This window comes from Trifolium pratense, linkage group LG3 (assembly GCF_020283565.1).
Source record: "Trifolium pratense cultivar HEN17-A07 linkage group LG3, ARS_RC_1.1, whole genome shotgun sequence".
Lineage (NCBI taxonomy): Eukaryota > Viridiplantae > Streptophyta > Magnoliopsida > Fabales > Fabaceae > Trifolium > Trifolium pratense.
The window spans coordinates 43509871-43531098 of record NC_060061.1 but is presented as its reverse complement, the minus strand read 5'-3'; the positions used below and the strand labels follow the sequence as shown (position 1 = coordinate 43531098).

The following is a 21228-nucleotide window of genomic DNA, read 5'->3' as shown; positions in this document are numbered from 1 at the left end:
TTGAGGATATTCATGGCACCCACCCGACACCACAAAGTTCTGCCCCGGTGTCCATGCATGGTTTTAAAGTTGTAGACAACTATTGTAAATAATGAAATTGGTTTGGGAGCGAGTAGGGTCGGTTAAACACTAATTTTGTTAGGCTCAGCTCGCGCTTGATGACCTGTGTGCATCGACCTGCCAGAGCTCTGGTTTGTACAAATTTCCGTTCTCTTTTGCAGGGATGGTGCAGTGTGCTATGGTGTTGCAGCCCGAATTGAATTATGCTAGCTGTTGTTTGAGTTTAACAGCAGTGAAATTTGTCTATGTTCATCTGACTAGTGCACTGCTCTTAGTGCAGGCAGACAGTGTGACAATATAACTCTTACCAGGCCGTTCATTCGCAGCAGTGCCAGTGACAACTGTGTTAGCGGAACTATTTTGTAAAAGCACCAAACATTGAAAAAAAGATTGAAAAAAAACAATACTAAAATAATTATAAAAGCACTATTTTGTGTGCAACGGAAACTTTTCATAAAGCATAAGTGCATGGAATCAAGTACAAGTCATCTTTTCTTATAACAGAAGCACCAAATAGCTCAGTCATATCCAAATCCTCACTTTTCATTCCATTTGGAAGCTTCCAATCAAAGTGGCACAATAACATAGCAAGTGCCAATTCAACATTTGCCAAACCATAATTTATACCAGGACAAATTCTCCTCCCGGCGCCAAATGGAATGTACTCAAAATTATTTCCTCTAAAATCAAAAGAACTATCAATAAACCTCTCCGGATAAAACTTCTCTGGCTCGGTCCAATATTTTGGATCCATTCCAATCGCCCAAGCGTTGATTATTACCTTACTTTTTATTGGTATGTGATATCCATCAATCTCACAAGCTTGTCCACACACCCTTGGAATTAAAAGTGGACCAGGAGGGTGCATTCTTAGAACCTCTTTGATAATTACTTTCAAGTATTTTAACTCATCAATGCATGTTTCATCAACTTTTCCTCTTTTTTTGAATATCTCTCGCACTTCAGCTTGTGCTTTCTTCAATACTCTTTGGTCCTTTATCATCTCAGCCATTGCCCAGTTAATTGTAGTTGCTGCTGTGTCACTTCCACCTGTGAAGATATCCTTAAATGATGGAAAAAAAAACCACTTCATTAAAAAGCTTCTAGCATAAATGTTTATAAGTGCTTATCTATAAGTTATTTCTATAATAAAAAATTAAATAAATTGTTTTCATATAAAGGTGAATAGGTGAACCCAGATTCCTGCATAATATATACGATGTCCCTACTGGCTGAGGTAAGCTCACAGGGACATTTAAGCTTTTTTATTAGCTATTCTAGAGAGTTTGTGAGAATATGCTAAAAACAACTTATGAACATATCAAAAGCTAGTTATTTTATTTCTATAAGCTCTTGAAAACAATCTCACAAATGTTTATATCAGTAGCTAAATTGAAATAGGTCGATTCATACCTGCATAAATAAAATTATTTGTAGGCATAGGATTTTGGAAGAAAGGAAAGTAAATATATACTTACAAAGAGTACAGCCTTGATATTTCTTTTAGTTAAGGAAAATTCCTGATCATTGTTGTTACCATCCTCATATTTCAAGAGAACATCAATCAAATCTTCCTTTCCTTCAACTAAATCATCTTTAGTTCTCAACTTTGTCCCTTTATGATCATTGATGATCATATCAAGTATATTATCAACTTTTTGATGTAACTTCTCAAGCTTAGGCCTCATTCCAGTGAGGTTTTGAAGCCATTTCGCCGAAGGATATAAGTCTCCAATGTAAAAACCACCTGCTAGTTGCAATATTTCTCTTACCGCCAATACAAACTCGTCTTGCTCGTTGTATTTTTTACCAAATGCAGCCCTTGAAGTGAATGAAAACATCATCGACACAACTTGTTGAGAAAGATTGACGACACTTCCTTCTTCAGAAGCAATCTTTTTTATGAGATTACTCATCTCTTGTTCCCTTATTGGCCAAAAAGATTGAACGCGTTTTATACTTAAAAGCTCTACGGTACAAATCTTTCGAAGTTGTCTCCAATATTCACCATAAGGCGCAGCAGCTATATCGGTTGAATCATAAAAGACTATATCTGTGGTTAGTGTTCGAGACCTTGATGCAAATATAACATCATGTGTTTTCATTATTTCCTTAGCATATTCTGCTGAGGAAACAATAATAAAGAAAACTTCACCAAGTTGAAGATGCATTAAAGGTCCATATTTTTTTGATAAATCTCTTAATTTTCTATGTGGTGGAGAGCCAATAAGATTAGCTATGTTTCCTATGATAGGTAGTTTCCATGGCCCTGGGGGTATATTTGGAATTGGGTCAATTTTCTTGATTTTCTTCTTTAGTTTTAGTGTCACAATGATGGAGAAGAAGAAAATGGAAAAAAGGGTGAAAGGGTAAATTGCTTGAAGATCCATATGTAGATAAAAAAAGAAACAGGAGAGTTAGATGAATGGCTTAGATGAATATGTTTCTTTTTCTTTTTTACTAGTTTGGTGAAGAACATCATTCTTTTGTACACACATATATATAGACATAATTTGGATCATTGAAATAAGTGTTTTCTAGTATTTTATATTGCAAGTGATATATGTGTAAGCATAAGTCCAACAAAAATATTTTGTAAAAAAAACCAACAAAAATATTATGATTATACTTTTTAATCTCCGTCGGAAACCTGTGAAATACACAGGGTGGTTCTCATCTCTCCAACCGAATTTTCTCGGTATGTTGTCAGAAATTGAACCTCTAACTTGACCACATGCTTAAGAGAATCAAAACTATCACTTAGACAAATTCTTTACAATTCTCTTTTGAGTAGCCGAAAATTCATATAAATTACACCAAGCTTGTTATACCCACAAAATTTAATGGGTTATATTTTATATGTTCGATATAGGTCAAATACTACAAACAAAGATGGCATCCCAAAGAAAAGTAATAAAAGTAATATTTTCAGATGGTTTTGATGCTCTTATTTTGGAAGATAGATTTTGTCAAACAATGTGTTAGAACAAGAAGCATCCATCACATTGGTTGAATCTCCAATAGAATCTTTTTCAATTTGGTTTACCAAAGTTTTGTTTAAATTTTATTTATTAAACCTCACATATAACGACAACTTAGTACTTTATTTAATTAGCATAGTTGAAGAACATATAATATATATATAGGTCATGCACTACAATCACACACTACATATATTCAAAAAAAAAATTACTATTATTTTGAAATAGAGTATTACTTTCGTCCGAAGATAAATATCACTTTATCACAAGAAGGGGGAAGTATAAGCCATTGGATTTGGTCTATTGGTGAGGGATTTGGGTAGTACGTTATAGGCTGGGTTCGATTCTGAACTCATCGTAAACAAAAAAAGAAAGTATAAACATCTATACCGTAAAATCGATTTTCGGTAGAATTTAAATCTATTTTTGTCTAAATGAATATTTCACTTCATGCATGCATTTAGTCAGTGTAAACTTCTTAACACACAAAAATAGAAACAAATAAAAAAAATTGAAACAAATAATCCAAGAATTGTCTTGTTAAAGAAAAATCAACACAAGTGAAATCATTTTCTATAGCCATCGGATGAAGGGAATTTCTACTCTAATTTAAATTAATTTAATAAAATCTTTTATCCACCAAACATCGTACAATAAAAAGTTTGTTCAATATCTTAAACATTTGTCCTATATTATTCTGTCTTGTACTGTTTTATCCGATATTTATATTTTATAGATCAAACGAACCCTTAAAAAACATGTTTGTTCCAAGTAGAGACCCTTTAATGTTTTAGATAATTAGTTTGTTCTAAAACATTTTCTTACATAATATAGTTAACCAAAACAAAAAAGTGGTTAAATCATAAAATGAAATGTCCAGGAATTAATTGAAGTCAATTTCTAATTATTTACCTCGATTATCAAATCTTCTTCCCTAAAAAAACAGAGGGTTAAGGACCCACAGCAACGGTCCAACACCTCATCTTCCTCCAACGGAAACAATTGTCTTCCCTCTTTCATTTCCACCCGCCCTCACCAAGACCTCAACCCAACCGTTTCATCTCCACCACCGTTACATTACTATATAAAGCCAAATTAAACAATCTTCTGTAACAAACGCACTACACTTTATGCTTTCTTTAATACAATGATGATGACTCACTTTAAAAGTCTATTATATTCCGAGTTTGATTTTTGAAAGAACCAAAGCTGCTTTTAAGGTAAGCCGCTAGGTTTGGTTTGGTGCGAGGGGTTTTTGGGTAGTATGTTATAGGTCGTGGGTTCGATCCTCAGCTCTTTGTAAAAAAAAAAAAAAACTGCTTTTAAGGTGTTTGATGAAATGCAGCAGTAAAACTAATCACATCTTATGTTTTTGTAAGTACAATTTGTAGGGGGAAAAAAAATCTGTTAAATTTCATTGTGTTTTTGGTGTATTTTGAAATGCTGCTAATTTATATTTGAATTATACCTATTGTGTATTTTTGTCTGAGTATGACTAAAACTTACTCTTTTCTCATTGATACATTACTTGTTCCAGAACTGTTTTTTCATACATTGAGAAGCAAGATTCCCAAATTGAATACAACATTAAGATGATACCAAGAAAAAGAAGAGAAGCAATTATGCAAGAGATGCTATGCTATGGCTCTCTAGTTCTTTGGTAAGTCGTGATTTCTTTGGTAAGTCGTGTCAGTGAAAAATGTTACTTTAATCATATAATTACTTCTAGAGTTACATATGTGATTGGTTGTGATTCCCATACTTATAAAGTTATTTCTTGAAGAAAACATGGTTAAGTTCCACATTATTTATTTTGGTGTCTTTGTGCTCAATTTAATCATGAATGATCATGTGTGTTTGTGTTTGTAAACACACACTTTATAACTTTTTTTGTTCTATTCTTTGTGTTCTGTTATTACGAATGATCATCTCTATAACACTGCTATCAAGTAAGATATGTTTATCAGTAAGGGTAGTATTTTATAAAAGGGTATTTAAAATGCTTCTAATTTAGATTTGAATTAGACCTATTGTGTATTCTTTGTGTTCTGTTGATCAATCATAAACGTATGAATAATTTTCTGAAACAAGTAATTAATTGATATCAAAAGCCCTTTGAATGTGATCAGAACAAGTTAAATGTTGAATAAGGTACAATTCAAAGATAGATCGAGTCCAAAGCCTTGCGTTGAAAATCTTATAATAAAGCCTTATATTACCCACCTATTTATTTTTCCTCATCCACTTACTTTCCATATGGAAAACAAGTGTGTACCAATAATAAAGAATGGAGTACAAGAAAGAATATAAAAGCCATGGATGGTAGGTAATTAACTTATTAAGCTAATTAAACTAAGTGATTTCTGATCCAAAACATTTCAACTATCTGAAATACAACATACTTACTTGAATATCACAACATTTAACACTGAACAACAAATTCATTCATTCATCATCACAACGAATGCACACACGAAACTCTGAACAACAACTAGCATAAAGAATTAACTGATAGAAAACAGTACAACTTCTATAGAACCTCGTTTTTTATGTTACAAGCAAAGGATGAGAAGTTGTGGGAATCAAGTAAAGATCACCTTTTCTTGACATAGTAGCTCCAAAATCTTCTCTCAACTCTAATTCCTCATTTTTCATTCCATTGGGAAGCCTCCAATCAAAATGATACAATAAAAGTGCAAGGACCTGTTCAACATTTGCCATACCATAATTCATACCCGGACAAATTCTCCTTCCAGCACCGAATGGAATGTACTCAATTATTTCCTTTGAAGTCAATAGAACTATCAATAAACCTTTCAGGATAAAACTTATCTGGGTCAGTCCAATATTTCGGATCCCTTCCGATGGCCCAAGCATTTACAATGACTCTACTTTTGCACTACAAGAAAACCTCAAATTATTGACCAAATTTTGTGAGGGCTAGAAGCCCTCAATAATGTATTTAGAACTTATTGAAGGCTAAAGGCCCTCAATAATGCACAAAATCAGTCTTACAAAAATAAAACAAATAAAATAAACATTATTGAAGGCTGGGAACCGTCAATAATACACACTGAAAAATGCAAAAGCTGGAAAGCTGTCTAGCAGACTGACGGAACGCTTATTGACGGCTTTGGGCCGCCAATAAGTTAAAGAAAGATGAAAAAAACACTCTCAACACGTGATCGGTTCCTTTAATTCCATCCCCTACCTAGTTACTCTTCCATTCTTTCATTTCTCTCTCATTACCAAGCCAAAAACAAAAATCAACAACAATAACAGAAGCTTCTCTCTTCTCTGCACCGTACCACCACCAGTCCATCTCCATCATCAATTCTCGCCCCAGTTGGTGTTTGGATTCTCTTCTGTTTGCTTCCAAATTTCGAATCTGTATATTATTCCTTCAAAATTCTTCTATCTCTCAAATCAAAACCCAATTATTCATTTTTCTCAACCGGGTCTTGTTCAATCTCTCTTGGACTTGTCAATTCTTCGTTTCTAAGTTTCAAAGTTTCTTCCTTTTCACTTTCTTGATTTGGATCTAAAACGCAGCTGATTCACGAAGTTCAAACTCCCTCCCACGAAGCTCATTCACGAAGTTCAGACTCAGTCTCTATTTTGCAAGGCACAGATTCAATTTCTCAGTTTCTATTTCACAATTTCTAAGCTCAAACTTTGGAACTCTGTTTCTATTTCTCAGTTTCAACAAGTAAATTATATGATATTGCTTCTTTTTGTGTTGACTGTGATGGATTTTTCTTTATCAACTGTGATGGATTTTTGTTAGATTTACTGCCATTTATTCTTTAATATTTAATTGTTTTATGTTTATCAGTTTGTTAAATAATATGTCATAAGGAATTAGATTTTTCTCTCGGTGATTCATTCTAAGTATGTAAAACGTGGGTTTGTTAGTGCTTTGTTTCTGTTTTCAATTTGTAAGGCTATATAGCCAACAGTTTGCTTTGAATTGAATAATAAGGTATTCTCTCTGAATGTGTATATCAGTGCTTCAGTTTCTACAATTTTAGGATTATAAAGTTTATGGTTCTAAGACTCTAATGGCTATTGTGTAATGCTGTTAAGAAATTTTATTGTATGCCTCATCTATTTTCTTCTTCTAGATCTATGTTTTTTTTTATAATGGGGGAGATGATGCAACTTCGTTACAAAATTCTTTTAGATCTATGTTAATGATCTAAAAACAATTTCTGATTTATAAACAATAATGTAATTATTTAATTATTTAAAAATCTGATTATTAAAAAAAATCTGATTTTTAAATAATTAAATAATTACATTATTTTTTTAAAATGAATTATGCATTATTGAGGGCTGCAGGCCGTCAATAACGTTTTTAAAAGTTGACAGTCATTATTGAGGGCTGTAGGCCGTCAGTAATGTTATTGACGGTCATGGGCCGTCAGTAATCAATACCGGCGAATAATTTGCAGAGGGCCCTTGGCCGTCAGTAATGCATGTAATTTTGACGAAAATTGTGCATTATTGAGGGCTTTTGGCCGCCAGTAAAGCCTTGTTTTCTTGTAGTGTTGACAGGTATGTGATAGCCATTAATCTCGCAAACTTGTCCAGATTCCCTTGGAAGAAGGAGAGGAATAGAAGGGTGTAATCTTAGTGACTCTTTGATTATTGCTTTCAAATATTTGAACTCATCAATTGCTGCTTCATCAACCGCTCCTCTTCTATCAAATCCCTCTCTCACTTCAGCTTGTGCTTTCTTGATCAAAATTCTCGGATCCTTTATCATCTCAGCCATTGCCCAATTAATGGTAGTTGCTGCTGTCTCACCTCCAGCAGTGAAGACATCCTGAAATTATAAAAACTTATTTTAACTTACGTCAAACTTAAAAGACAATAATTATATATCAAAAAGTTATAGGTAATTCAAATAATCTTCAACTTAAGATGTCAAACTAATAATATAGTACAAGAGTTTTTTATGGTAAACTAAGATATCTCCCGCGCGTAACTGCTGAGGCTTATTCCTCAAGATAACTGACATCTCCCAACGTATACTTCTCCAAACACACCAGCTAGAGATCAGACTCATGAATTAAACAAACGGTAACGTCACTCAAGTTGTACAGAAATATTAATTGCATACCAGAATTATAGCCTTGATATTATCAGTAGTTAAATGAAAATACTTGTCACTACCACTGTCCTCAAATTTCAAGAGACAATCAATCAGATCTTCCTCGGATTCAGCCACACCTTCCTTAACTCTTCTTGACCTCATCTTTTTATGATCAATGATGATATTCTGCAGTATCCTGTCTAATCGTTGGCTTAGCTTCTCAAGCTTAGGCCTCATTCCCGAGAGATTTTGAATCCATTTAGCTGACGGAAACAAGTCACCAATATAGAACCCTCCAGCAAGTTTTATTACTTGTTTTATAACTGATATGAACTCTTCTTGTTCCAAATATTTCTTACCAAATGCAGCCTTTGATGTGAATGTATACACCATTGAAATAACTTCTTGAGTAAGATTGAATTCTAATCCTTCATTTGAAGCAATATTTTTTAAGAGAGACCTAATCTCATTCTCTCTTACTGGCCAAAGAGATTTGACCCTTCTTGAGCTCAATAGTTCAATAGCACAAATCTTTCTAAGCTGTCTCCAATAATCACCATACGGTGAAAAAGCTATATCTGTTGAATTATAAGCTGCTATCTCCACTGCTAGTAGATGAGGCCTTGATGCAAAGATGATATCATGGGTTTTCAGAACCTCTCTAGCAACTTCTGGTGAGGAAACAACAACATTGAAGACCTCACCAAGTTGAAGATGCATCAAAGGTCCATATATTTTGGCTAAATCTCTTAATTTTCTAGGTGAGTTTGTTGTAACAAGATTCAGAATATTTCCTATTATGGGTAACTTCCATGGCCCTGGGGGTATTTTTTTAGTACTTAAATCATTGTTTTTGTAATGATTCCTAACTTTTAGTGCAATGATTATGAACAGAAAAATAGTTAAAAGGGTGAACAAGTTGAGAATCTGAAGAGCCATGGAAATATATAAGTACTTTGAGATGAAATAACACTGGTATATGGTACACAATAAAATCCTACTTATATAATAGTTTGATGTATGCAATGCTACATTTTTGTAATAGCCAAATATAGCATACTTATTCGAATTGACAGTACCGTATACAATGCCTCTTTTGGAAAATAATTGCTATTATAAAATGATCCAGCGTAATTATTGGATCATTAAATGCCAATAGTGAAGACTTTTGGTTTCCCTTTGTGATTCTTGAATTAGTTTCTAGAGCAAGTTGAATAAAAAATATGGTGTTTCAGGTTTCAATGCCACAATATCTAATATTCTACATGATCATGTGGTTTATTTAGCTTATCTGTTAAGTTATTTAAAAATGCCTGTCAGTGTTAGCTGTAGCAACACAATTTTTTATTTAAAAAAAATGACCCTTCATCTTTGATTGGTTGTAATAAAACACAGCCTAAAGTTCTAAAGGTCAAAGTTACAGAGGTTAGGATATAGATATACCTCTTCCCAAACAATGATGACGTTGGCCACAATTTCGGCGATAGTCCAGCTTACACCGAAACGACCTGCATTTCTCCTGGACTCTGAAAATAACATAACTAACTTATAATAACTTGACTTGCACATGCAACTATAATCAGAGGTGGTAGTAAATAAATGATGTTTACCAAAGACGATCACAACTCATTAGACACCCCTCTTGCTCTCTGTTGCAAGATTCTTTCGCAAGTTTGTCAATCTCATTCTTGACGCCATCATTCTTATCATATCAGGTTTTTTGTCCCTTATAAAATTAAAAAATATACCGATCTAAAAATCTAAACTTTCTGATCTCGATCCAACGGTCAAAGATGTTGCGACTACGTGAATGCGAAAATTGCCGTCTATAGGCAATCACAAGTAATCGATCTTAGTAGTTGTTGAAAGTATCAGATTGGAATTTCTTTATACGTTTAATTCTATTCAACTTTCACAACTCTAGTTCCTATTGCAAATAAGTAGTTCGATACTTTTGCATTTCATTTCTTGCAAACAATCCACAGATTATTGTTGTGGTCTTTCATTATTTTTGCATTGCTACTTTTACAATAGACTTGATGTTCTGAACTGGAAGTTGGTGGAGTGACATGCCTACACTGATTTATGACATGTATTATAAACTATCATTTGTTTATCATATCTATTTCCTATCTTCAGCAGCTCGTTCTTATTCAAAGTTGAGAAGTTCATTTCCACTACGAATTGCTTTGTTTTGTATTTGGTTGCAGATTTTATTTACAAGCAGCATGTGGATCAATCCAACTTTATTCTACGCCGAAGTTTTATTAAGAATGCTTCAGTTTGCTGCTCAGGATGCTAAGGCCTAAGGTTGCATACACCAGAGAAACTAGCCTACGCCGAGATAGTGACAAACGGGTAGATGTTGTTTCCTCATTATAGTAATCATGTTCTTATTAATTGATCTATCACACTTGCATGATGGCTAACTTTCAAATGGTATAATTTGTTCTACTCATTAAATAATTATAATTTATTTTAGGTATTGTTGCCACTGCTATCTACTACCTTCAGTATAATTTTGCATTTCTAATGTGTAGACCGGTATTTCCAATGTTTTTATTTGCATATAGAATAAACTGTGAACCGCTATTATCGACCCTCTTTTAAGCTTGAGGACATAATAAATGGTTAATATTGATCTTCATCGATCAATTTTAGAAACTTGTATAAAAGTTCACTGCTAATTAAGCACTAAAAGGGCAGTTGCATACAAAACTCAAGGTGGGAGACAATTACAGTGAGGTGTACTTTAATCATCTCAATTGTAGTGACTCTGAAATAGGAAGTATCATGAAAAAGGAAACTGTAATTATGGACTAAAATGAAAATATCACAACATTTGACTCAGAAACAATAAGCAGAATAAAGAATCTACTGATAGAATATAGTACAATCTCAAAGTAGTACAACTTAGATAGAACCTCATTTTTCATATTACAAGCAAAGGATGAGAAGTTGTGGGAATCAAGTAAAGATCACCTTTTCTTGACATAGTTGCTCCAAACTCGTCTTTCAATTCTAATTCCTCATTTTTCATTCCATTGGGAAGTCTCCAATCAAAATGATACAATAAAAGTGCAAGGGTCTGTTCAACATTTGCCAAACCATAATTTATACCCGGACAGATTCTCCTTCCAGCACCAAATGGAATGTACTCAAAATTATTTCCTTTGAAGTCGATAGAACTATCAATAAACCTTTCAGGATAAAACTTGTCTGGGTCAATCCAATATTTTGGATCCCTTCCGATGGCCCAGGCATTTACAATGACTCTACTTTTCACAGGTATATGATAGCCATTAATCTCACAAACTTGTCCAGATTCCCTTGGAAGAAGGAGAGGAACAGAAGGGTGTAATCTTAGTGTCTCTTTGATTATTGCTTTCAAATATTTGAACTCATCAATTGCGGCTTCATCAACCCCTCCTCTTCTATCAAATCCCTCTCTCACTTCAGCTTGTGCTTTCTTCAAAACTCTAGGATCCTTTATCATCTCAGCCATTGCCCAATTAATGGTAGTTGCCGCTGTCTCTCCTCCAGCAGTGAAGACATCCTGAAATTTTTAAAACTTATTTAACTTACATCAAACTTCAAAGACATTAACTAGATATCAAAAACTGACATTTATTTGGAGGAAGATTAAAACACATGAATGAGATAGTAAAAGAGGTATATCATGGTTGTTAAGAGCTCAGCCTAGATTGAGATCTCATGCGTTTTGGTAAGGTTAGTAAAAGGGATTTTCACATGTTATCTCAATATTATAGAAACAATAATTGCATACCACAATTATGGCCTTGATATTATCAGTAGTTAAGTGAAAATCCATGTTACTGCCATTGTCCTCAAATTTTAAGAGACAATCAATCAAATCTTCCTCTGCTTCAGCCACCCCTTCTTTAGCTCTTCTTGAACTCGCCTCTTTATGGTCATTAATGATATGTTCAACTATTGTGTCTATTTGTCGGCTTACCTTCTCAATCTTACGCCTCATTCCAGAGACATTTTGAATCCATTTAGCTGAAGGAAAAAAGTCACCAATATAGAACCCTCCAACAAGTTTGCTAAGTTGTTTTACAACTGATATGAACTCTTCTTGTTCCAAATATTTTTTACCAAACGCAGCCTTTGATGTGAACGTATACACCATTGAAATAACTTCTTGAGTAAGATTGAATTCTGATCCTTCATTTGAAGCAATATTTCTTAAGAGAGACCTAATCTCATTCTCTCTTACTGGCCAAAGAGATTTGATCCTTCTTGAGCTCAAAAGTTCAATAGAACAAATCTTTCTAAGCTGTCTCCAATAATCACCATAAGGTGAAAATGCTATATCTGTTGAATTATAACCTGCTATCTCAGCCGCTAGAAGATGAGGCCTTGATGCAAAGATGATATCATGGGTTTTCAGAACCTCTCTAGCAACTTCTGGTGAGGAAACAACAACAAAGAAGACCTCACCAAGTTGTAGATGCATCAAGGGTCCATATATTTTGGCTAAATCTCTTAATTTTCTATGTGGGTTTGTTGTAACAAGATTCAGAATATTTCCTATTATGGGTAGCTTCCATGGCGCCAGGGGTATTCTTTTAGTATTTGGATCATATTTTTTGTAAAGGTTCCTAATTTGTATTGCAATGATCATGAACAGAAAAATTGTGAGAAGGGTGAACAAGTTGAGAATATTAAGAGCCATGGAGATGAAAAAGTAAAATGACTTGGACTAACACTGGAATTTGGTACGGAATAGCACATGCACATATATAGATAGATTGAGAGAGAGAGAGAGAGAGAGAGAGAGAGAGAGAGAGAGAGAGAGAGAGAGAGAGAGAGAGAGATCAAATTACACTGGTGAATGTTCTGTTTTGTAAAATAATTGCTATTATAAAATGATCCTGCATAATTATTGGATAATTAAATGCCAACAGTGAAGACTAAAGGTTTCCCTTCGTCATTCATTCTTGAATAGGTTCTAGAGCAAGTTGAGTAAAAAATTAGGTGTTTCAGGCTTCAATGCCACAATACCGAATATACTACATGATCATGTGATTTATTTAGCATATCTATTAAGTTGTTTAATAATGTTTGTCAGTGTGTTAACTGTAGCAACACAATTTTTTATTTAGAAAGATACCCTTCTTCTAAAGGACAAAGTTACAGAGGTTAGGATGTCGCTTTATGATGATGTTGACCACTATTTCGGAAGTACAATCTGCTTTGTTTCCACTAAAAATATCAAATAGGAAATTAAACTTCATACACCTTAAAGTTCGTAAGATAGGAAGAAAAGAGAATTTTTCCGAGGTCCCTAGACTCATTGCCTAGCATTGAATAGATTGAGTATTCACCTTATCAATATCTCAAATCCATTATGGATTCTATTTGACCTCTAAATCCTTTGTCAGGCTATTGTTCTCTTATTTTTTTCCTGGAGTAAGACATCGATTTCTCATTAAGATCAACTCTTTTAATTACATGATGGACATTACATGATGGACTCCTATGAAAAAAAACATTGGTGCGTGTGTAAACGAGGTGCTCTACCTAACTGAGATATAGCCCTTGTGCTTTTGATACATATTTTATCATATTCGAGAAATAAATTCTTGTCAAGATGAATATTACATGATCCGTCTCTTTGATTGATATTGCGTTGGTATTGTTTAGAATTGTTGGAGTTTGCCTTGGAAAATTGTTGTTGAATTGGACCTGGAACAGGGCATCACGCCGGGGGCGTAATGTACCTCACGCGGCGCGCAATTGATGAACGGTTTGGGGTTGGCTTGGCTGCTGGTCACGCGCGGCATGACCACGGGTCAGATATATACCCTGTTTTTGTGTTGCAGCCGCAAGGAAGAAAGAGAGGAGCGGATGAGAGAGAAAAGTGAGGTTTTGCAAAGGGGTTTCTCACAAACATAGATCTAGGGTTCAAGGGGGTTTCTCTTGGGTATTCTCTAGGGTTGGGTGATCTTTGTAACACCGGTTAACACTTATTGATTGAATCTCTTGGTCACGGGAAGAGATTCGGGAAAAGGGTAGATTTAGGAAAACTCTAAATCTTGCAACTCTTTTGTATGGAATCTCATTGTAATCAAGTTATTGGTTGATAGTGGATCGAAGAGTCTCTCTCCCCTAGAGTAGGTTGGTTTTAACCGAACTGGGTAAACAATTTCTTCGTGTTCTTTATCGCTTTCGGTAGTTTTAGCTTGTTTGTTTAAATTTCTCATCCATGTTTGATTTGGTTGCTTCAATTCATTTGTCCCACACACTATAGATAGTTGGTTCTACTATTGGTTATTGGTGTGGTTTTCGGCTAGAATTCACAACATGAATAAGTAATATAACATTCAAAATCCGATAGGCAGATACTTTTTTTTTTTTATTTAGGATGATAAATGACCTACTTAACATTCAACATCTTACACCAAAACAACCTGCATTTCGCCTGGAGTCTGAAAACAACAACATTACTAACTTATAATAATTTGACTTGCACATGCTACTACAATCAGAGGTGGTAGTAAATGAATGAGATTTACCAAAAACGCTCAGAACTCATTAGATATCACTCTTGCTATCTTCAACAGCTCGTTCTTATTCAAAGTTAAGAAGTTCATTTCCGCTACAAATTGCTTTGTTTTGTATTTGGTTGCAGATTTTATTTACAAGTAGCTTGTGAATCAACCCAACTTTAATCTACGCCGAGATTTTATTAAGAATACTTCAGTTTGCTGCTCAGGATGATAAGGCCTAAGGTTGCATACACCAGAGATACTAGTCTACTCTGCTAATGTGGCACAAAAAGGGAAGTTGCATGCTAGGAGATAACTATAATGAGGTACTTTAATCATGTCAAGTGTAGTGAATCTGAAATACGAAGTATCATGAAAAAGGAAACTGAAATTCTGGACTAAAATGAAAATATCATAACATTTAACTCTGAACAACAAGTAGCTTAAAGAAGCTACTGATAGAAAGTAGTACAACTTATATAGAACCTCATTTTTTATGTTACAAGCAAAGGATGAGAAGTTGTGGGAATCAAGTAAAGATCACCTTTTCTTGACATAGTAGCTCCAAACTCTTCTTTCAACTCTAATTCCTCATTTTTCATTCCATTAGGAAGCCTCCAATCAAAATGATACAATAAAAGTGCAAGGACATGTTCGACACTTACCATACCATAATTCATACCTGGACAAATTCTCCTTCCAGCACCAAATGGAATGTACTCAAAATGAGTTCCTCTGTAATCAATAGAGCTATCAATAAACCTTTCAGGATAAAACTTATCTGGGTCAGTCCAATATTTCGGATCCCTTCCAATGGCCCAAGCATTTACTAGGACTCTACTTTTGACAGGTATGTGATAGCCATTGATCTCACAAACTTGTCCACACTCCCTTGGAACAAGGAGAGGAACAGTAGGGTGTAATCTTAGTGACTCTTTCGTTATGGCTTTCAAATATTTGAACTCATCAATTGCAGCTTCATCAACCATTCCTCTTCTTTTGAACCCCTCCCTCACTTCAGCTTGTGCTTTCTTAAAAACTCTTGGATCTTTTATCATCTCAGCCATTGCCCAATTAATCGTAGTTGATGCAGTCTCACTTCCCGCAGAGAAGACATCCTGAAAATTTAAAAACTTCGTCATTTAACTTACTTCAAACTTGAAAGACCTATATCATATATTAAAATTTGGTTGCCAGTAACTTCATGTTGGGGGTGAAATTGCAGATGCGGACCGAAATTTAAAACCATGCATGTTATTTATTGGGGGTGGGGGATAACCTTGATAAAATAGCATACCAATATTACTTGCATGCATGGTATCTCAATTTATCTAAAGAAACATAAATTGCATACCAATATTATGGCCTTAATATTATCAGAAGTTAAATGAAAATCCATGTCACTGTCATTGTCCTCAAATTTTAAAAGACAATCAATCAGATCTTCCTCTGCTTCAGCCAAACCTTGTTTAGTTCTTCTTGATCTCATCTCCTTATGGTCATTGATGATATGTTCTAGTATCCTATCTACTTGTTGGCTTAACTTCTCAAGCTTAGGCCTCATTCCAGAGAGATTTTGAATCCATTTAGCTGAAGGAAACAAGTCACCAATGTAGAACCCTCCAGCAAGTTTTATAAGTTTCTTTATAACTGATATGAAATCTTTTGGTTCCAAATATTTCTTACCAAACGCCGCCTTTGAAGTGAATGTATACATCATTGAAATAAGTTCTTGAGTAAGATTGATTTCTGATCCTTCATTTGAGGCAATCTTTTTTAACATAGAACTAATCTCATTCTCTCTTATTGGCCAAAGTGATTTGACCCTTTTTGAGCTCAAAAGCTCAATAGAACAAATCTTTCTAAGTTGTCTCCAGTAATCACCATAAGGTGAAAAAGCTATATCTGTTGAATTATAACATGTTATCTCCCCTACTAGAAGATGAGGCCTTGATGCAAAGATAGTGTCATGGGTTTTCAGAACTTCTCTAGCAACTTCTGGTGAGGAAACAACAACAAAGAAGACCTCACCAAGTTGTAGATGCATCAAGGGTCCATATATTTTGGATAAATCTCTTAATTTTTTAGGTGGGTTTGTTGTAACAAGATTCAGAATATTTCCTATAATGGGTAGTTTACATGGACCTGGGGGTATATTTTTTGTACTTGAATTATATTTTTTGTTATGATTCCTAATTTTTAGTGCAATGATCATGAACAGAAAAATAGTGAAAAGGGTGAACAAGTTGAAAATATGAAGAGCCATGGAGATTAAAATGTAATATGATATGAACTAACACTGGAATATGATATGGAGATGACAATGTATGTGTGTTTCTATATATACAGACACACTCACACTTAAAGCTCATTTGATATGTTATGGTATTCGAGGCCCGCCAAAATTAAGGGTTTATACATTTTTATTAAACATCGTTAATTTTTACAGATATTAATAATATATTAAATTATTTTGGATAATAGATCAATATATTATGGTTCCAAACTAATTTTTTACAAGAATGGTGCTGTATGATATATATGATATGTATAAAAATTTTAATCTAACAATAAATTTAATAAATAAAAAATTTATAGTATAAAATTTATTACAATGTAACATTATTTAAGTTTACACTGATATAATATGATACGGATTGTACCCAAAAAATCATTATAGAGTATAGACTGGGATGGATACATGGGGGGAATAAATTTACATTATATTTGCACTAAATATATTATGTTTTATTAATTAGATTAAAAATCACAAATTAATAATCTCATATTTTGAGCTAGTTGAACTAAGGGTTAAGAAGTTGGAGGTTCAGGTTCAAGTGCTGGCAAAGAGAAAAACTAACGTAACATTATAATATACTAACAATTTACTTATAAAAAAACCTATATTTTTCCTCAAAAATCTCAAGAAAAGAGTTAGGATTTCCTATATTTAAGCTATAAAGGACATGCATGATGAGACTTCGAGCTAACAAATATTCATATATTCGATCTCATAGTGAGGTAATTTAATTTGTATCTAATACACTGGACTGTCTAATTTAATTTAAGAATTAGTTTTGGTATCAAGTGATTTCATCTCCTCAGATCTCATAGTTGATAGTAAGGTAATATTTTTCTAAAACAAATGCTGTGTTGCTATCACATAACACTCACAAGCATTTTTAAATACTTGGCATATAACATGATTAGGAACATATAAGATAATCAAATAACATGATTAACAACTTGTAGACAAATATTTACCAAAACAAAAACAACTTGTAGACAAAATTTAAAGACGAAAATGACAAATCACGTGTTCCAAAAATTATTAAAGACAAAAATAATGAATCACACAACATGTTCCAAAAATTAGTAAAGACAAAATTTAAAATGGCATCTTGGCTTGATTATCAAAAATGTAAAAATCGCATCTTCAGTTTTGGAGTTTTCTAAGATAAAATTTTCTTGTCAAAAAGTATAATTTTATATTTCATAATTATAATTATGCGATCTTTTTTTTTTAAAGTATAATTTTGAGTCCGCCAAATTACAAGTTTGTAATATGGAACACAAAAAAGATCTCAAAGTTCTCCCCGCCCAATTTTTTTTTATTTTGTCCACTAACTTTTTTTCTCTTTTCTTGTTGTAAAAAAAAAAATCTTTTATTAGGATGTAATGTAACAACAATATTTATATTTAAGCCACTACGTTTATCCTAATGGTGAAGGGTTTGGATAATATGCAGGATGTCCTAGGTTCGATCCTCTCTATAAATATTTTTCAAGGTCTACATAAAAGCCACACTCTATTAATACTAAATAATATGTTTGAAGGTATAGATAAAAGTTTCACAGACATTCTAACAAAAAGTATTGTATTTTTAAGCTCAACCTCCCTATAAAATAGGCTCATTGCTATGATTTCATTACCCGTGATTATTTAGATTACACATTTATCTTTGTTTTATTTACATATTTAAAAAAGTTCGATTTAGGAGTCTCAATTCTTTTCTCAAACGTGTATTTTTTCTCATTTTTTATTTAAGGCTTAAATGCACTTTTGGTCCCCCTATTTTCAAAAAAATGAAGTTTTGGTCCCCCAATTTTAAAAATCAGTTTTTTAGTCCCCCTATTTTCATTTTTTTTTAGTTTTGATCCCCCATCCTATTTTGGGGTTAATTTTGTTGATGTGGCCTTGTAACTAATGATGTGGCAACATTCATGTGGACAAATTTAATATCCATGTCATTATTATATATTTTTAAATTCAATAAAACTTTATTTATAAAATATTTTAATTATTAGAATTATATATTCAACTGAAATAATAATTGTTAAATCTTATAAAATATGAAATTTGAAACCTTAATTATCAAACCTTCAATTACTAGAATTTTATTCACCGCCAGAGAGAATCATTCCTTATGGATTTCATCAATCCTATGGTTTCCGTTCAAACTCAACAATTTCTGGATTTTTAAAAACGAAAAGAAATTAGAGATGATTTTGTGTTTCAATAGAAATTACTCATACTCTTTAAACTATTTATGACTTTGGTCGGTTTGAATGAAAACCCAGAAATTGTTTTAAGTTTGAAGTTGAATTCTAGATTGGTTTTATATAAAGTTGGATGATGATATGCATTAGTGGCAATGCCACATCAACAAAATTAGCCTTAAAATGGAATGGGGGATCAAAACTCAAAAAAAATTAAAATTGGGGGACTAAAAAGTTGGTTTTTAAAATAGGGGGACCAAAACTTCATTTTTTTGAAAATAGGGGGATCAAAAGTGCATTTAAGCCTTTATTTAACTTATTACGAGTGATCAGAGGAGTAGCAACAAACTCATGCAAACGTGTCTTTGTTTTTTATTAGTAAATATTTTCGTGATATTCATATTTTGTCAATAAACACATTAGTCAAAGCAAATATGAACTCATAAAAGGGAAAAAAAGAGTGAAATATTATCATTAAAATTGCAACGCAATAATTAAGGGACCATTAAGATGGTCAATGAAAATTTGAATCCATAAAAAAATAGCAAATATTTTCACCGATGTCTTTTCTAGAAATATTTTAGGAAATATTTTGACATCTTATTCTATTTTTTTAACATGAATACATTTAAATTTTCAAAAGAAATAATTTTTATAAATATTATTAACTAAATATTTTAAACACTTTATGTATGGCGTTTAAATTTTTATTAGTAAATATTTTCGTTAATATTCATATTGTTGTCAATAAACACATTAGTCAATTATGAATTCATAAAAGAAAAAAAAAAGAGTGAAATATTGTCATTAAAATTTTCGCACAAAATAATTAAGAGACCATTAAGATGGGCAATGAAAATTCGAATCCACAAAAAAATAGGAAATATAGTCACCAATGACTTTGCTAGAAATATTTTAGGATGAAGGTTCATCCAAATTCTGATATATTTATGATGGGTGGAACATCCAAATTTTTATACATGGGATGAAATTTCTATAGGTTATATTAGTGACTAGACTCAATGTAGAGAAATAAAGAATTTAGGGTTTGAAGTTCGGTCCCCCTAATAATGTCAAAATTTACCAACTATATTCATAGACCACGGGGTTGAAACTTTTACAAGTATTTTTTTTTATTAAACTTTTACAAGTATATGAATGAATGACTGTTTAATATAAATTACTTATATGTTTAAAATTTAAAAAATTTAATTTTGAACGTAGAAAAATAAAAAATTTATATTTTTATAAGTAAAAACTAACCCGTGCAATGCACGGGTAATTTATACTAGTTTATATTTAAGCCACTACGTTTATCCTAATGGTGAAGGGTTTGGATAATATGCAGGATGTCCTAGGTTCGATCCTCTCTAGCTCCATTGTAACAAAAAAAAAAACAATATTTATATTTAATGTTTTATTAATTAATTGTTGATTAATATTATTTAATTTACACTATTTTTTTTATAATTTAATTTACACTAATAATTCACTTGAAACCAACTTTATTTTATTTTCATCACCAGTATCCGGTCCACCGGACCTCCTATTCCGGTTCGGGGTCATTTCAGTCTCCTTCCAATCGCAGTTGTGGAGAAAATTAAAAGCATCAAATGAAAATTTTGTTTGAACCGTTATTCTTAAAATGTTATTTTAGGTATTTGATTATTTTATTGAAACTTTTTTTGAATATCAAAATTTCGAAAAATCATTTAATTTTTAAGTTATTTCAAATAGATTTTTGAAAATATTGTGATTTTGACTATGTTTTAATCTCCAATAATGTGTGTTTATATTATATAATGTCAAAATTAATATTTCAATTTAGAAAAAGACAAATATAAAAAAACTTCTAATATTTTGAAAACCAATTTTAAAAAATCTATTTTTAAGAGTACAAAGAAAAAATCTATTTTTTTAAAGCTGAAGGACCCTATATCTCTCCAAAACCCATCTTCCAAGAGTCCTATAAAAACTTTTGTCTGTATTCCTTCCTCTCTTGACCGACTATTCTACTAAGAAACTAAGTTATGCACCAATGTAACGATAATCCAATATGACGCCAATTTGTGGTT

General features: G+C 32.6%; 2 protein-coding genes, 1 long non-coding RNA gene and 1 pseudogene across 4 annotated transcripts; 1 reads left to right on the top strand and 3 right to left on the bottom strand.

Moving 5' to 3' along the window:
- Nucleotides 1–511: 511 nt before the first annotated feature.
- LOC123912953 (cytochrome P450 71D11-like) lies at nucleotides 512–2454 on the bottom strand. The gene is made up of 2 exons (XM_045963542.1): nucleotides 1539–2454; nucleotides 512–1123 (listed from the first exon to the last, which is right to left on the bottom strand). Exons 1-2 carry the CDS (start codon nucleotides 2448–2450, stop codon nucleotides 512–514), a joined length of 1524 nt encoding a protein of 507 aa, XP_045819498.1. The 5' UTR covers nucleotides 2451–2454.
- A 1529-nt stretch (nucleotides 2455–3983) lies between these two features.
- Nucleotides 3984–16862, top strand: LOC123912952. 2 transcript variants are annotated; one of them, XR_006811492.1, is made up of 4 exons: nucleotides 3984–4261; nucleotides 4579–4701; nucleotides 10350–10497; nucleotides 14798–16862. It is a non-coding gene; the product is annotated as an uncharacterized LOC123912952 (long non-coding RNA). The 2 variants fall into 2 exon arrangements; XR_006811491.1 differs by lacking the exon at nucleotides 14798–16862 and having other exon boundaries at nucleotides 10350–10723.
- On the bottom strand, nucleotides 5178–9115 carry LOC123912949 (annotated as a pseudogene).
- Nucleotides 10816–12995, bottom strand: LOC123912950 (cytochrome P450 71D11-like). Its single transcript, XM_045963541.1, has 2 exons — nucleotides 11927–12995; nucleotides 10816–11695 (listed from the first exon to the last, which is right to left on the bottom strand). Exons 1-2 carry the CDS (start codon nucleotides 12836–12838, stop codon nucleotides 11072–11074), a joined length of 1536 nt encoding a protein of 511 aa, XP_045819497.1. The 5' UTR covers nucleotides 12839–12995; the 3' UTR covers nucleotides 10816–11071.
- Nucleotides 16863–21228: the final 4366 nt, after the last annotated feature.

What these genes read in the sequence shown, in the direction of transcription:
- LOC123912953 (XM_045963542.1), bottom strand. Translation starts at nt 2,450, where the DNA reads ATGGATCTTCAAGCAATTTACCCTTTCACCCTTTTTTCCATTTTCTTC. An exon ending in ATATCAAGGCTGTACTCTTT is followed by an intron (nt 1,124 to 1,538) that starts GTAAGTATATAT and finishes CCATCATTTAAG; the next exon opens with GATATCTTCACAGGTGGAAG.
- LOC123912950 (XM_045963541.1), bottom strand. Translation starts at nt 12,838, where the DNA reads ATGGCTCTTAATATTCTCAACTTGTTCACCCTTCTCACAATTTTTCTG. An exon ending in ATATCAAGGCCATAATTGTG is followed by an intron (nt 11,696 to 11,926) that starts GTATGCAATTAT and finishes TAAAAATTTCAG; the next exon opens with GATGTCTTCACTGCTGGAGG.